A 15,902-nucleotide genomic window follows, 5' to 3' on the forward strand; every position below is an offset into this window, starting at 1 on the left:
ATGTATGTCAGAGAGAACTACAATTAATTAATAATGAAGTAGGGGTGCAACAGTTGCAATCAATTGTAATCAATGTAATCAATTATAAAAATAAATAGATAATGTTCAATCAAATCAATTCATAGTCAATAAATATTTTGGGCATGTCATTATAGTCAACGTTTTTTCTTTCAAGTCAAAAAGTTTAAAAAAGTGAAAATGGCCGATCTTGATTTATAAAACATAAAATATATTATAAAACGTGCTTCCCAGTTATTTAATTAATCAAAAAAGCAATTGATAGAATAATCACTACGAAAATAATCAATAGTAGCAGCCCTATAATGAATAGCCCCGTTCAATTTTACAATCATATCACCAACCTGGGCAATGTTTCGTACAGCACCGTAGCCCGTGGGAATGGCACAGCCTAGCAGGCACAAATCAAGCCTTGGCGTCCCAGTCACGTTCATCTTAGCCTCGGAAACCCATGCCTTTTTTTTTGTTTCAAAAGAAAAAAAGCCTGGGAGAACCTTGCAGGAACGCTGGTCTTAGGACCTTGTTATCTCCTAACCAATCAGAGTGCTCCAAACCCAGGCGCTGGAATCCAGCGCCTGGGTTTGGCTCCGCCCTTCAAGACCATCGATTGGGCTCGTTCTTTCAGTCTACGTTCATCTTGGCGAGACACCATGGTGTACTCAGAGAATGTGCTGGTCCCCATTAAGTGTGAAATTTGGTGACCAGTGGACCAGTGCTCTCCACTCGACCAACACCCTCATGGCCTAGGATGACTGGGAAATTGTTTGTTGGGTCATGCAGCGCTTTGTAATCCAGACTGCACACGCTCGTGCTTAAGACCTGAAAAGCACATTCAGTGGGATGATGATCCCTATATTGTTTTGTTTTTATCGCTCACCAATGTGGAATTTGGTGACCAGTGGGCCAGTGCTCTCCACTCGACCAACACCCTCATGGCCTAGGATGACTGGGAAATTGGTTGTTATGTTGGGTCATGCAGCGCTTTGTAATCCAGACTGCACACACACACTCGTGCTTAAGACCTGAAAAGCACATTCTATCAATGTAACTGGACCAAAACCATGTAATGCTCAAATTCTGTTCTGGCAACATGATGGCATATGGCACACTGTGCTTGTAATAAGTAATGTACAATACTTCTTCCTTTGGTGGTTTAAACATTCAGCTGTGTAACAGCTGGTCTTTTCAATATCAACTTTCCTTCCCTTGCTTTTTTGTATGGCTCTTAATTACATCAATAGCCTATATTATTTATATCTGATAGTTGTGACATTATTATTGTGAGTTATTAGAACTGGCTCATAAAAGAATGAATAAAACTGTTCAAAAGGCTGACCTTTCTCCTGGGCAACGACAGCCTTGCATGGGATCGGCTGGAAGAATAGACAATATTGATGTAATGTTTGTTAATGTTCATCATGCTTCTTGTTATTGACATCTGTATGAATGTATTACTGGAGCTGTTGAACAAAACAAATTTCCTTCGGGATTAATAAAGTATATATCTATCTATATGTTTCCCTGCAATAAATCACAACTGTTACGGGGTGAACAGTAGACTGTATGTGTACAAGGTTAGTGTAGTCTTCACATGAGGTGTAAGATTGTAGCTGGTGGCACTGTCAACTTGAGCTCACCCCGTAACGCAACGCCTTGTTAACCACTAAGGTAGGGTAAGTTTTCGGTTAAAACAGTGTTTTTTGTTAAGGTTAAAGCACTAGTATATTCTTAGTAATCATTGCTACATAGTGAGTGTGTTTGTTCAGTCACAGGGGTCTCCCTGTCTCTCCAGCTCTTTAATAAACAGAAGAGGTGTAGTAGTCGCCAGCGAATATATGCAAAATTCGACTGCGGTCTGAATAGATAAGTCGCTTTTTCGCTCCGCAAAACTTCGTCTTTGATGTGTAAGCTTGCATTGCCCCCGGTGTGTAAGGACCTTTACCACGGTAGAACACAGCAACGAGTACATCTACATTGCAGTATTGATACTTTTAAGTTAAACATTTGAGTAGCCTACTTTTTCCACCACTGCGTTTCAACATGTTAGCCTAGCCTCAAATTGGAACCTCTCCCTCCGTCCAAAAGACCTACAATTGAGGCTTTTCCGGAAATAAAATTGCTCGAAAAATGGGCTTCGCTGTTCCGTGCACATGGTAATAGTCAATGGCTGTGTGCAAATTCAGATCAATTGCTCCAGCCACTGAAGAGAACCAGGCAGAAGAGATTTTGGCCTAACCACCACCACCACCACCACAGGGGTTTCTAGAATTATAGTAGGATATAATATATATTTTAAATAACTTACTTTTCCTATGGTAAACATATTGCACCTTCTTCACCACGAGAGAGAGTAATTGACGCAGCAGTTTGCAAATTGAGTTATGAAGCTCTACAGTGTGGACAAACCAGAAGTAAGGTGTTAATGAAACCAATCATTGAATACTACATCATTGCCCGCCACCAGCATGGTTGGCTGACCACGAGTGGTTAGCAAACTAGTGCGACCTGTGCAAATTCTGCAAAATGTTTTCCATGTGGCTATTAAATGTAGTCTTTCAAATTACGTTGTTCAGCTTGTAGTGAAGCAGACAGTGGTGGACAAAGTACTCAACCCCAGTACTTGTGTCAAATTATAGATTGCCCTGGTCAAATATTACACAACTACAAGTGAAACTTGCTCTGTCAAATGTAACTTGAGTAAAGTACTGGAGTACTTGCTTTTAATACAAATGAAGTACAGTCTCTTTTATATTAATGCATTGCTGTATTGAAATTAGACATTTTCTAAAACAATTCAAAGTGAATAATGGTGAAATAGCAGATATACAAGCTCACAAGGCGTGGCATTGTGACGTGTTGTGAGCTTGTAGATCGGCCATTTTCACCATTTGAAATAAGTGGTTACTTTTTCCCTTCCTAGATAAAGTGAAGTCAAAAGTACAATATTTGTCTTTGAAATGTAGTAGAGTGAAAGTCAGTCATAAGTATCCAACAATACAAATACTCAAGTACATTTGAGTATCTGTACTTTACTTAAGTACAGTATTGAAGTAAATGTACTTCATTACTGTCCACTTGAACAGAAGGTGTTGGCATGGCATATGCCGTAACGATCAACTCAAGACTACAGATCAAAAACATGTATCCAGTGCAGGAAATTGCTGATGGTTCATTTCAGCATAGCTGCAGAAAAAGGAAAATCCCTTAGGCTTACTTCAGGCTCATATCCTTGGCAGAACCAAGGATATGGTACCATATGCATGTGTAACAGGGCGGTATAAATGAAGGTATAGCCAACTACGCCACCTAGGGGATTGTGCCCTAGGAAATGGGGTTTAGAATCTAATAAAATTAAACCACCTGAAGACAAGGATACCACTCCCCACAAGGTTTGTTGTACTTAAATAAAGGCAGATACGTGGATCAATGAAAATGGTAATACGTTTATTCACATGATATAGGCCTACAAAAGGCAATACCAGGTCAGAGCAATTCATAATGATGCATCAACAGGTTAAAACTGTATGACAGTGGTTCAACAATACGTTGCACCTCGATGCTGAGGCTTGCCAAGGGGAAGGAAGAACTGGCTAACCAGCCCAGGGCAGTGGCACCCCAAGCCACAGCACACAAAAAGAAAGTTGTAAAATAATCTAATCAGAACACAAGAGAAAAGGGGATAACACCACCACTGGAGCAGGCCTCGTCTGGTCCTGACTTGGGGCCTCAGCATAAGAACTAAGCAGAAGGGAAATACATTAGTGTGGCACGGTCTCATACATTGGATTAAAATACATTTCTTAATATCACCGGTAATAGAACTTGATACTGTATAGGCGACCGGGGGTTTCACGCAACATAATAGAAGGACCAGAATTAAACCCAACATGACGGCTGATGGTCGGGGGTGAAACTACACCCAGGCAAAGCAGCAGCGTGTTCCTCTTCACCAAGCCCTAGAAACCAACGGCAGCTGTTAGCCTATAGTGCTCCACTGAAGATCATTGCCACAATGGAAATATAGTAAACCTATGCATTCATGGGCAAAGCGCACATTTCGCCATGCCCGCAGGCACAGTTCTGTGTGGTTCAGTCACACACACCCAGCTAGGGGTAGACAACCTGAGGGGAGACGTGCTCTCCGTGGGGAGACAGACAGTTGCACACAGGGACTAAACGACATAAAACAAACCGTCAAGTTCATGACCACATACTATACACTGCAGGCACTTGCTAAACAATAGGGAAACATACAGTACCTGCGCTGATGCATAGTGGACAAACAAAACTGAAGCCCAACAGGCCAGCTTTGTTTGAGGAGGTTACAGTCAGTCAGTGAGGACACGCACACGCCGGTGACCGGCACTGAAGCCCAACGGGACAGCTTTAGAACCCGGTCAGTGAGGACACACACACAAATGAGAGGCGACAGCACACAGGGGCAGAGTGTGTGCTGCTTATGTACTGCAGGTAATCAGCCCACTGATTAGTGGGAGGAGGATGGGCCATGGGCGCGTGCTGAACCCTTGCACGTGCCATGGGCAGAGTGGGAGACAACGCCCATCCTTCTACACATGGTTTGGTGCGAGTGTGCCTGAAGTAAGCCCAAGGGCTTCTCCTTTTTCGATAGTCTATCTACATATTTGACTTTCTGAGCACCTTGCATTCACCTGGGCTGGAGTTCTCTACTAAACAATGTGAGGTCCTGGTATATCTTATTTTTGCCCCTATACTATAGCTAAATATTGGGAGATATACACTCAACTACTCAGACATATTGCTGTTTTACAATGCTGTATTATTTACCATTTTGTAGTAGTTTTGATGACACTTATTGTCATGACTGCTCAAGGGCTCTGACAAGAATGAGAGATGTACGCAAAACAGCCAGCAAAAGAAAATGTATTTCAAAAACTACACTGAAGAAAAAATACAAGTTTGAGTGTGAAATGATGGTCAAGTCAGTGGTGTAAAGTGAGACGAGGGATGCTAGGGTTCAAGTCAACAAAAACGAGTTCCTATCACAAAAATATTTGGCAAACCCCCTGTAGTAACTCTGAGGACCCCTTCGGAGTCCCGGACCCCCTGTTGAAGACCCATGTCCTAGACAAAATTGGGGTCCACTCATAATTCCAACGTCCCATTATTATATTCCGACCATTAGGTTAGTGTGTTTGACGGTGATTTACCCCTGTTGTTATCAAGTATTACTATTTACAGAGGTGTGAAGTAACTAAGTATATTTACTCAAGTACTGTACTTAAATAAAATGTTGAGGTATTTTCACTTTACTTGAGTATCTCCAATTTTCAGTACTTTTACTTCTACTCCACTACAAATATTGTACTTTTACTCCACTACATTTATTTGAAGACTTTAGTTACTAGTTACTTTGCAGATTTTCATTATTATTACAAAACGTAGGCTACATTAACCACTTCAGCACTTATGTACTTCAAGTTCAGACTTCAGCTATTTGAAAATATAACCGATCTACAAGCTTGTGTATATCTGTCTGTTTAGTGTGTAAATCTGTCTGTCTCTTATATGTCATCATGATTTGTGTGCATGATCTCATCTTAAACAAGCTCAGTGCTTAATGAGTCTTCCAGTTTAGTAGACCTTGTACTGTGAATTTGTACTTCCATGTGTACTGTTGTTCTCATGTCTTACTAAATAAAGTACATCAATCAATCAATCACAACGCCTTGCGATGTGCGTTGTGAGCTTGTAGATCTGCTATTTCTACATTTACATTTTGAAAACTTGTGAAATGGGACATTCTGCACAATGAGTGAGTAGGCCTCTACTTTTCGTACTTCAAGTACATTTAAACCAATACCTTTGTACTTTTACTCAAGTACATTTTGAATTCCGGACTTTTTACTTGTAAGTATTTCTACATTATTGATACTTTTACAAAATGTGAGTACTTTTTCCACCGCTGACTATTTGCCATAATGGTAAAATAAACTCCTGCGTACCAAGGTCCTCCTCCAAGATGACTCGCGTGCACGACACGTGCCCGACAAAGCACGCACGTGTGGTCTGGTCTCCCAATGCTCGTGCCCGTGGTGGTGGCTAGCAGCCAGTTCCCTGTTGAAGCCATTTTGATTGTTGCTTTAAGCTAGGGTAAAAACGCTGCTTTCTGGGAAAGACGGAAAAGGTGGGAATATTACAGCAACTGTATTTAAAGCGGCTTTTCTATCTATAAGCTCGTAAAGAAGTGAAGCTGCAATAATAACACTGTCTTCTGTTGAGAACATTGGATCTAACAAACCTCTTGTTGCTAAACGGTAGAGTTATTTGATGCTGTAGCTTAGCATTTAGCTTAGCATAGCTATCTCTTTCCTTTAGCCTCGGAGACGTCTTGTCAACAGGCGGGTTCGAGGCCCTGATTTCTAGTCTACAGGAGGCTAACATTAACCTAACGCACACATTATTATCAACATTAACCGAATGCCTGGTGGTTTCTATTTTCATTTCAAGAAGCCGACGGAAATGGATGCTAAATTATGCTAATGTTAGCTGTTTAGCTAGCTTAGTGTTTTCGGCTAAATTTTTGTGTTTGCTTTTTTTTTGTTGCTGGTGTTGAAGCTGCTGCTATAGCTAGTGGCAGCTGTCCTCTGACTGCTTGAACGTTGTTGTGTGTTTAAAAATAAAGACCCTGTTGTTGTGTTGTGTTTTGCCTCTCAGGGCATTGGAGACAGAGATCATGTGGGACCAGGGAGGAGGACAGCAGCCCTGGCCGCAGTGGCCTCTCAGCCAGCAGCAGTGGATGCAGTCCTTCTCACACCAGCAAGATCCAGGTCAGTGAATAACTAAACTAGGACTAATGGTTTTAAACAGAGCCGTGTAGGTATGTAATATATGTATACATTTTACTGTTTTTTTTTAATTTATTTTAATTTATATTTTTTTTATTTTACTGTTCTGAATTATTTGCTTTAATTTGCCTTATTCTGAATAAACATTTCAAATAAAAAAAAAACATTTTCTTTGAAAATGACTTCAAATTAATAAAAAAATTGCAAAATCTGCACAATTGTTCTGCTCATTGTGCAGAATGTCCCATTTCACAATTTCAAAATGTATAAAAAAATCGTTTGAAAATAGCCGATCTACAAACTCAAAATGTGCCGCGATGCAAGTTGTAGATCTGCTATTTTCAAATGGCGGAAATATATATACGTGTTGGTGTGTTTTGTAATAATGATGAAAATCTACAAAGTAACTAAAGTTTTCATATAATTGTAGTGGAGTAAAAGTACAATATTTTCCTCTGAGGTTTAGTGGGGTAGAAGTAAAAGTAGTACATTGTAAATACTGAGGAAAGTAAAAATACCTAAAAACAGTTCTTGAGTACATGTACTTAGTTACTTTACACCACTGGTGAATAACAGATCCACTCTCATATTTCAGCTGGATACATTTTTTTTAAATCAGAACTGGTTTGAGGCAGCCTTAGCCAGCCTTTGATAATAGCAAAATAGTTGCAGTTCTAAACCCGTTTGACTTGTTTCTTCTTACACCAGGTCAAGTGGACTGGGCAGCACTGGCTCAGGCGTGGATTGCACAAAAAGAGTCGACGGGACCGGAACAGCAGAACCTCCAACCCAACGGTCAAGATATCCCAGGCCTAGACCCTATTCCACAGAACAACCATGGAGCCTTCCAGGGTGACCCATCTTTTGGCAGAATGTGGCAGCCTGGTACACAATTAATATAAATCATTACTGATCTATTAGTCGCTCTGGTTTAGATATCTAAATCAACAACCAAAATCATCTGTTCGGCAGTAGCCTTGAATCAAGACTATGATATATGTATTTTATCGAGTCTAAAAGCCTTCATCTTGGTCTCTACCCCTCTAATAGTCACTGGACATCCGCGCGGAAAGCCTGTACTTCTCCGTACATGTACAAAAGAAAACATATAAAGTGCTAACCCTCACAATTTGTTAACTCGACATTAGGAACCTGCGTATGAGTCTGTATTTTTCAATAGATATGCGTTTTAATCCCGTCTGTGCCTGAACGTCATTTAATTCCTTGTTTACAACCTGTTTACATCGAGTGTAGATGCGCCCCGCCACCACCACCCATTGAGGAATACAGAGAACTTCCGACAGAATCCGATTTTTCCACGTAAGTAAATGTCGGACTCGATGAAATACAGCTACGATCGTCTTGATCCAAGGCTAGTAAGGCAGCATTCTCACTTGCAATTACATATTCAGTATTATTAACTTGAACTTCCGTTCTCACAGAAAAACATGAATGAGCCTTTGACATTTTTTTTGGCTTTTGTCCATCGTCCACAGAATGGGGAATGCACGGCCAACCCCCTCCTCCGCCTCCCCCGGACCAGGCCTGGATCCCGCCAGCGTCGGTACCGATGGACGTGGTGAACCCCAATGAGGACAGCAACAGCCAGGACAGCATAGATTTCACCTCTGACGCCCACCATGGGGTTTACCCCCAGAACAGCCATGGGTATGGGGCTCAGCCCGACAGCTACGCCATGGCCCCCTTGGCCATGAACCAGTTTGATTATCAGGTATGCAGATGTCCCAGTAGGATTTGTTGAAGAGTTAGCGTTTTTAAGTGTGCCAACCAAGTAAAAGGAGAAGGTGGGATCCGTAGAAACTGTGCTGATTGCCAGAATCTAGGCGCCTTCTAGAACAGTCAGGGCTTTCTTGATGCCTTGCAGAGAATGTTCGATTGTTGAAGACCCAGCATGGTTTGGTATGATTTTTATCAGTTAATCTTTGCTTTTTTCTACATTTTAACTTTTTAGACCATTGTGTATTGGATAAAGATTTACCTGCCTTGTTCTTGAAAAGACGCCAACATCACCACATCCTGTAAATGCCATTTGGTGGCAATTTGCAGAGTCAGTTGTGTAATTGGTTTGAACGTTAACTTTAAATCTGTGTTCTACCATTCTTCAGCATGGCATTGGTGCTGCTGCAAATTATGGCCCCAGTCCCGCTGGCTTCCATCCCCCATACTGGCAGGGCCCCCCTCAGAATAGACGAGACAACAGAGCCCCTGGATTCAGGGAGCGGCCCAGATCCCCAATCCAGCTCCCTGTCAAACAGGAGGCCCCAGCAACACTAGGTGAGTGTGCCTTCTTTTAACCGTGTGGAGGGCAGTGACCTATATAACTGCCTTTCTGTCTTTTCCACTCAGTTTGTTATTCTTACTAGACCATACCCGGTCGACGCATCCGTGGGGGGATATGCGCACATGATCTGGCAACCCGGGAGGCAGTTCGTCCCATAGCTGGGCAGCCCCGTAACCATGGCGACAGTGTTTTACACATAAACGCTAATAAGAAGCTGAGATTTGATCAAATTGAAAAACGGGCTTCACAGTTAAGTTCAGATGGTAATGGTCAATGTCTGTGTGCAAAATCAGAGCAATTGGTCCAGCCACTGAGGAGAACCGGGTAGCTTCACCTACTCCCACTACAGACAGAGGTTACTAGAATTATAGTAGGATATGGGTATTTCACCTAAAAACTTTGTTTAGACATTTTGATCAGACACGCCCCCCTCCTGTTTAAGCCCATTCAACTTCAGATTCCACGTTAACCATGTTAGACTCATTGAAAAACACAGTCCTTGTTCTGGTCTGATATTGTACAATAATAATAATAATGAATTGCATTTTTATAGCGCTTTTCCAAATGCTCAAAGCGCTTTACAATGGTTCATTCATTCATACAGGGGTGTTCAGTAATGCATGAGATGATTACTTTTGTATTTGATGTAGTTTATATAGCTAAATCGGCCCCCTTCAGTTCTAAATTGTCCTCTGTGCCCTTGTATCTAAGTAGCTGTAAACATGGTGGGAAACATCCAGATGGTTAGAAAGTGGGTCATCATGATGAAACTGATAAAAAAAAAGTGGCAGTCTAGAAGTAGGAATGAGTGATTGTCAGAAACCTTTTCTTCTGTGTTTACAATTAAACACAACGCCAAAATGTAGATCTCTTACTCTGACCTTTTACATTTGCCTTCAGATGCTGTGAAAAGGCGCACACTGCCTGCATGGATACGAGAGGGCCTTGAGAAAATGGACAGGGAGAAGCAGAAGAAACTTGAGCGAGAGAGAATGGAGAAGGAACGCATCATATCGGGAAAAGATGAACGCCTTGAGGAGGAGGATGAGGAGGATGACGACGGAGGGGGTGAGCCCCGCGTACCCCGCAGGAGTAAATTTGTAAGTTACCCGAGGCCATCCTGTATTTTAAGTCACAATAGCTACTTTTCTTTTACAAGTTCTGTGTGCCTACGACGTATTTCATTGAATGGAGTTTCTGCATTCATCTGCTATTAGGACAGTGACGATGAGGAGGGGAATGAAGAAGAACACGAGGAAAAGGCCTCCCTTAAGAAGGAGTTTGTCAGCCGGAGCCCATCTCCTCCCTTGGAGGACAGCGAACCGGAGATGACCGAGGAGGACAGAGAGTTCCAACTGGTCAGTGTCCCTGTCTACTTTTCGTGGCCGTTGTTTTGCCCTGAATGATTAACCCATTGAAACGGGGAACGCATCTGTGTAACCACATAAACCATTATTTTATACTTTGGCTATTCAAAAATAGCAGATATACAAGCGAAAAAGTGCGGCACAGAGTGCCACGCTAGGAGCTTTTAGATCTGGAATTTTTTGAAAAATCGTGAAAATTGTGTGCAAATCTTTGCATATATATATTTTAAAACAAACATTTTAAACTAAAATCTTTGCTTCTGGGGATTCTACAAATGTCTTCTAAATCCTAACGGTTAAAAATAATTATGTAGCTATATATCAGTGGTTCTCAAACCATGTCAAGGACCACCCAAAATGATGTATTTGTCCGCGGACCCCCCCATCTAAAGATATTTTGTTCCAGGGACCCCCAGAAGCAAAGATTTGAGTTAAAATTGTATATATATATCAAAAGATTTGCACACATTTTCACGATTATCTTTTCCAAAAATAGCAGATCTACAAGCTCATGAGCTTGCATATCTGCTATTTTTGAATAGCCAAAGAAATCTAAAATGACACAGATGCGTTCTCGGATTGAATGGGTTAAAAGCATTGGCCTGGACTGCTGGCGTTGCATCCAGGCACCTAGGCTCAGTGTAGCCTGACAGCTAACGCGGGTTCGAGTCTCGATCCCGACGGCCTTTGCTGTATGTCACTCCCCATCTCTCTCTCCCCCATTTCCTGTCAGCCTACTGTCCTGTCGATAAAATAAAAGCATTGTGCTGAGTTTCTCTATTTGGCCGCCCCCCCGCCCTCTCTCCCCAGATGTTCCTGACTAAAACGCTTCTGACCGAAATCTTGCTAGAAGTCACAAATGAAGAGATCCAGCATGTGGCCAGAGACGCGCACCGCAAGGCCACCAAAGGTCTGCTCTTGTTTTCTACAGCTCATCCATCATCTGTGCCTGACACCAAGACATTGTGTTTAAGTCTGAAGAGAATCCATTCTGTGTTTGATAAGTCTCTAAAATGGACTCAATTGTGCCCTGTTAACCAGGCTAATTGAGAGGCACACTTGGGAATATCATGTCTGATTATGGTATGCTTTCTCAACCATTCTCTGCTAATGCATCGGAAGGAAAGAGCAGAGCAGGGTGTTTTTAAGAGCACAATGAAAAAAAGGAAAAGAGAAAAAAAAAGTCCTTTTGGTTCCTTGGCTTTATGGGACCACTTGACTGGCTGTAAGTCTGACTAGCGTCTCACCAGTGACTCTATGATCACCTCCCGCCTATAGATACACAGGTTCTTGCTCCGTTGAAGTGACAGTGCATTAGTACAGAGTGGTTTCTATCACTCCTGTCCGACTGTTTGACTTGGATTGTGTGGCAAACCGCTTGTTTGTTAACCCTCTCTCTTCTCTCCATTTTTTTCTCCTCTTGTTATCAAAGACAGCTCTTGTGAATAGTGCGTTTTCTGTGACCTCCCTACTCTAGCGACTCTCTTGCCTTTGAGAAAGTGGTGGTGGCTGTATGTGTTTTAACATGTTGTTCCTGTTGTTGATGTGAATCAAAGCTCCTGCAAAACAGCTGGCACGGTCAAGTGCATTGGCTTCTCTGACTGGTCTCAGTGAGTATCCCATTTCTGTTACTGGGAAGGGCACGAGGGTTGGTCAATGGGTGGGTGGGTAGGTGGGTAAGACAGGTTGAAAATTAGTCTCGTTACAGCTGTAGTTTTGAGATTGGGGCAGAGTTGACAGCTTCAATGATTCCACTGGGTTTTTGGACTTCACTGATAGAAGCATGCTCTCTCATAGAAATATTAAGTAGATGTCTATTTTTAAGGGTTGATGAATTAGAAATATGCACAGCTCTGTTTGAGATGGAGGAGAATGAGCGTGCAGTTTGAGTATTATGATTTTGGTCCCTTCTTATCTCAATAATCGGGGGGCTCTGTTGTGGCAGGCGGGCTTGGTGATTACGGTTCGGACGAGAGCGAGGATGAGGATGACCATAGCGCCCGGGGGTCTGAGTCGTCCGACACAGACGAGGAGGAGCTGCGTCACCGCATCCGTGAGAAGCAGGATGCCTTCCGCCGTAAAGAGAGGGAGATGCAGCAGCTACAGGAGAGACAAGCCCAGGAGGCTTCGATGCTTGCCCGTGGTGAGAGTTGGATGTTGGTTTCTCAGCATGTTCAATGGATTGATATCAATCCATTGAAGTCGGTCGTAGATCTGCTATTTTTGAAAAAAGAAAATCGAGCAAATCCTTGAACATACTGTATATATATATTTCTAACTCAAATCTTCGCTTCTGGGGGTCCCTGGAACAACATATTTTGAGATGGGTGGGGAGGAAGGGGGGGGGGTCCGCGTACAAATACATATCATTTTGGGTGGTCCTTGACATGAAAAAAGTTTGAGCCACTGATATTACATCAACATGAGTTTAAAAAATAAATAAATTAGGATTTATAAGACATTTGTAGAATCCCCAGAAGCAAAGATTTGAGTTAAAAAAAATGCGTAAGGTTTTTGCCGCTAACCAGTTTGTTTTTCTGTGTTCACAGAGGAGATGTCGAAGGAGAGATTGAGCAGAGAAAGTGGGGATTATGACGAGGTTCAGGCAGAGAGTTTACACAAACAGGAAGCTAGGGAGGCGGAGCCTGTGGTAGAGAGGCGTAGGTCCCGTAGCGAGAAGGAGGGCAGCGAGGGCCGGCACTCGGGGCGAGGGAAGGACAAGACAGGGCGAGGTGGCAGTGAGTCCCCGGCCAACGGCCACAGCAGCAGTTCCCGGTCCAGCTCCAGCAGGAGCACCAGTCGCTCCTCTTCCCCTTCCTCCTCGTCCTCGAGCTCCTCCCGTAGCTCTTCGCGGTCCTCCACCCCACGCAGGAAGAGGAGGCGCAGTCGCTCATCCTCCCACAAGGCTCGTGGCCGTCGTAGTCGCAGCCGCAGCTCTCACAGGCGTCACGCCGACCGTAGTAGTGACAAGGTCAGGGACAGGAGGCGCAGCAGCACGGAGCGCTCCGGACGACACAAGAACGGCCGCAGCGCTTCCAGGGAACGCAGGAACCACAGGAGTAGATCCAGGGACAGAGCTAGGGCCAGAGAGAGCCGCAGTCGCAGCAGAGAGAGAGACAGAGACAGGAAGAGGAGTAGGGAACGGAGGGACAGCAGTCACAGTCGGAGTGGCAAACACAAGCAGAGGGTCTCCAGCAAGGACAGGGAGAGGAGGAAAGACCGGAGCCGCAGCCACGACAAAGAAAACAAAGAAAAGAAAAAGAAGGATAAAGACAGGGAGAGGGAGAAGGAGAAAGAGTCTGATAAGAAGAAAGATAAGCCAAAACCTAAAGAGAAAGAAAGGGAGAGGGAAAAGGAGAAGGGAAGCAGTGCTGTGGCCGAGGAGAACGGCAAGTCAAAAAAGAGGAGAGAGAGCGACTCTCACACAGACTCTCAGAGTGACAAGCACTCCAGACAGGACAGCAAGGCCAGCAAGAAGGGCTCCGCCAAAGCTAGCAAGAAGCGCTCCGATTCTGAATCTAGTAGGTCCCCAACCCCTGAAGTTAGCAAGGAAAAGAAATCTAAGAAATCCAAACGTAGTCGTTCGAGATCCACGGAAAAATCTCACAAGTCTGGTAAGAAGGCAAGCCGCAAACACAAGTCTAAGTCACGATCAAGGTAGTATTCGTTCTTTTCTCTCTCTTTTTCTGTAGTATAATGTCTTTGTTGTATGTCTCTGTATGATTGTTTACAGCAATTCTAGCCTATAACGAATAGCCATTCTAAAACTCAAGGAAAGAGATGTAATTTCATGCAGCCATATTCTATCAATTCAATGCAATCATAGCTATTTCCTCTAACAATTAGATGAGCGTTATTAGGGCTCAAGTCTGATGTATATAGTTTACATGATTTTGCAGTCAGTGTCTATTTCCTAAACCTTTATAATAAGTCTATTGCCTTTGTGGAGCCTTCGGTTTTAGTTAATAACTTTGTGTTAATGTTTATCTGGCTGCCCTGCAGTGGATATGATTTAAATGTTAAAATATTAATGAACATGAATGGATATCTGCCAAGGAATCTTAAAAACGCTTAGCACTGTTTATAAGTGTTTTGGCAGGGCTAATTATCCACAAGTACTAATGAACTGTAGGTTTGTGTGTTGTAGGGCGGGGGGTGCGCTTGTATGTGTGTATGTGTCTGCGTGGCTCGTTGTAACTAGTGCAGTACTAAAGTTTGTTCCACGACTCTCTTTCAGGTCCACGTCTCCTTCCCGCCGCAGCAGGCGCTGAGGAGCACAGAGTGCCTCTTGAACTGTGCGCTTTTTAAATTCCATGAGTTTAACAGGCTTGTCTCATTATAGAGGCAACGGTGTAGGTGAAAATGCCACTCCTACCCCCCAACCCCCCCTCTCCCCTGTTCATCTTTGTAAATATGTTATTTTTAAAAGTGAATACTGCAGAAAGAAAGGACACTTTGAATGCTAGTATTTTTTTTCTTTCCTTTTTTTGCTTGTAACATTTGTGGACATTTAAAGCTCTGAAGTTGTATCGTTTTAAAACCCATAACAGGAGTGACCGCTTCCAAATCGTGTAAATTGTCCAATAAACTGATTGTACCATGGCTGTTTTCTTTCACAATGCTTGCTATAAAAGATGAAGTTCAAAATAATGAATCGCAAATTAAAAGCTACTAATCAGGTTTCATGTAGGAATTAATTAAATAAATAACTATCATCGTTATTAAGCTATTAAATGCCATTCAAAATACTTGTTCATATTCCAAGGGCACAGTTTATGCCTGTATAATGAATAAAAGAATATGAATATGAAAACATATTTTTTGTAAACTTAGGGTTTTCTGTATTCACAAAGCATCAACATAAGATTGGGTATGATGGATTTATGATTTATTTCAGCTAAATGACCTGTAACTGTCACTGTTTATCGGATGTTTGGACTTGAGGTTAAAATGGAAACTGATTGAATCACAGGTATATTTTCATGTCCTCAGAGGCTGGGGAATTAACTGCAAGAACAACCATTATTTTAATATTTGTATTAAAGATCTTTTCATATTTTACACTACATCTAAATCCATGTGACACATTAGAACCCCTATGTCCCCCCTCCCCACACCAGCTCATAAGAACAAAAACACTATAAAGCTGCTAGTCTAGTCATCGGGGGACAAAACCATTAGGCCAACCTAGAAGTGACAGAAAAAATAATAAAATGGGACAATTTGAATATGTATTTCTAATTATTTTATTTCAGAAAAATAAAATGTGACAAATTATATATGTACTTATGTTTATTTCGTTTTTTTCTTATTTCTTAAAGTAAGGCCTATCGGTCAATCGGGTGAAAAAGAATGACGAACGCAAGTCATTGACGTGTCCTGAACAGT

The 15,902-nt window shown here is 42.4% G+C and overlaps 1 protein-coding gene across 2 annotated transcripts; it reads left to right on the forward strand.

Moving 5' to 3' along the window:
• Positions 1-6,087: 6,087 nt before the first annotated feature.
• Positions 6,088-15,116, forward strand: pnisr (PNN-interacting serine/arginine-rich protein). Of its 2 annotated transcripts, XM_084053336.1 has the most exons (13): positions 6,088-6,184; positions 6,715-6,827; positions 7,554-7,730; positions 8,100-8,165; positions 8,342-8,577; positions 8,972-9,140; positions 10,048-10,247; positions 10,365-10,505; positions 11,325-11,424; positions 12,071-12,124; positions 12,460-12,657; positions 13,064-14,171; positions 14,752-15,116. In XM_084053336.1, exons 2-13 carry the CDS (start codon positions 6,734-6,736, stop codon positions 14,783-14,785), a joined length of 2,577 nt encoding a protein of 858 aa, XP_083909462.1. In that variant the 5' UTR covers positions 6,088-6,184; positions 6,715-6,733; the 3' UTR covers positions 14,786-15,116. The 2 variants fall into 2 exon arrangements, with proteins under 2 accessions (XP_083909462.1, XP_083909463.1); XM_084053337.1 differs by lacking the exon at positions 8,100-8,165.
• Positions 15,117-15,902: the final 786 nt, after the last annotated feature.

The sequence above is a fragment of the Gymnoscopelus microlampas genome (genome assembly GCF_963454915.1).
Source record: "Gymnoscopelus microlampas genome assembly, chromosome: 3".
Lineage (NCBI taxonomy): Eukaryota > Metazoa > Chordata > Actinopteri > Myctophiformes > Myctophidae > Gymnoscopelus > Gymnoscopelus microlampas.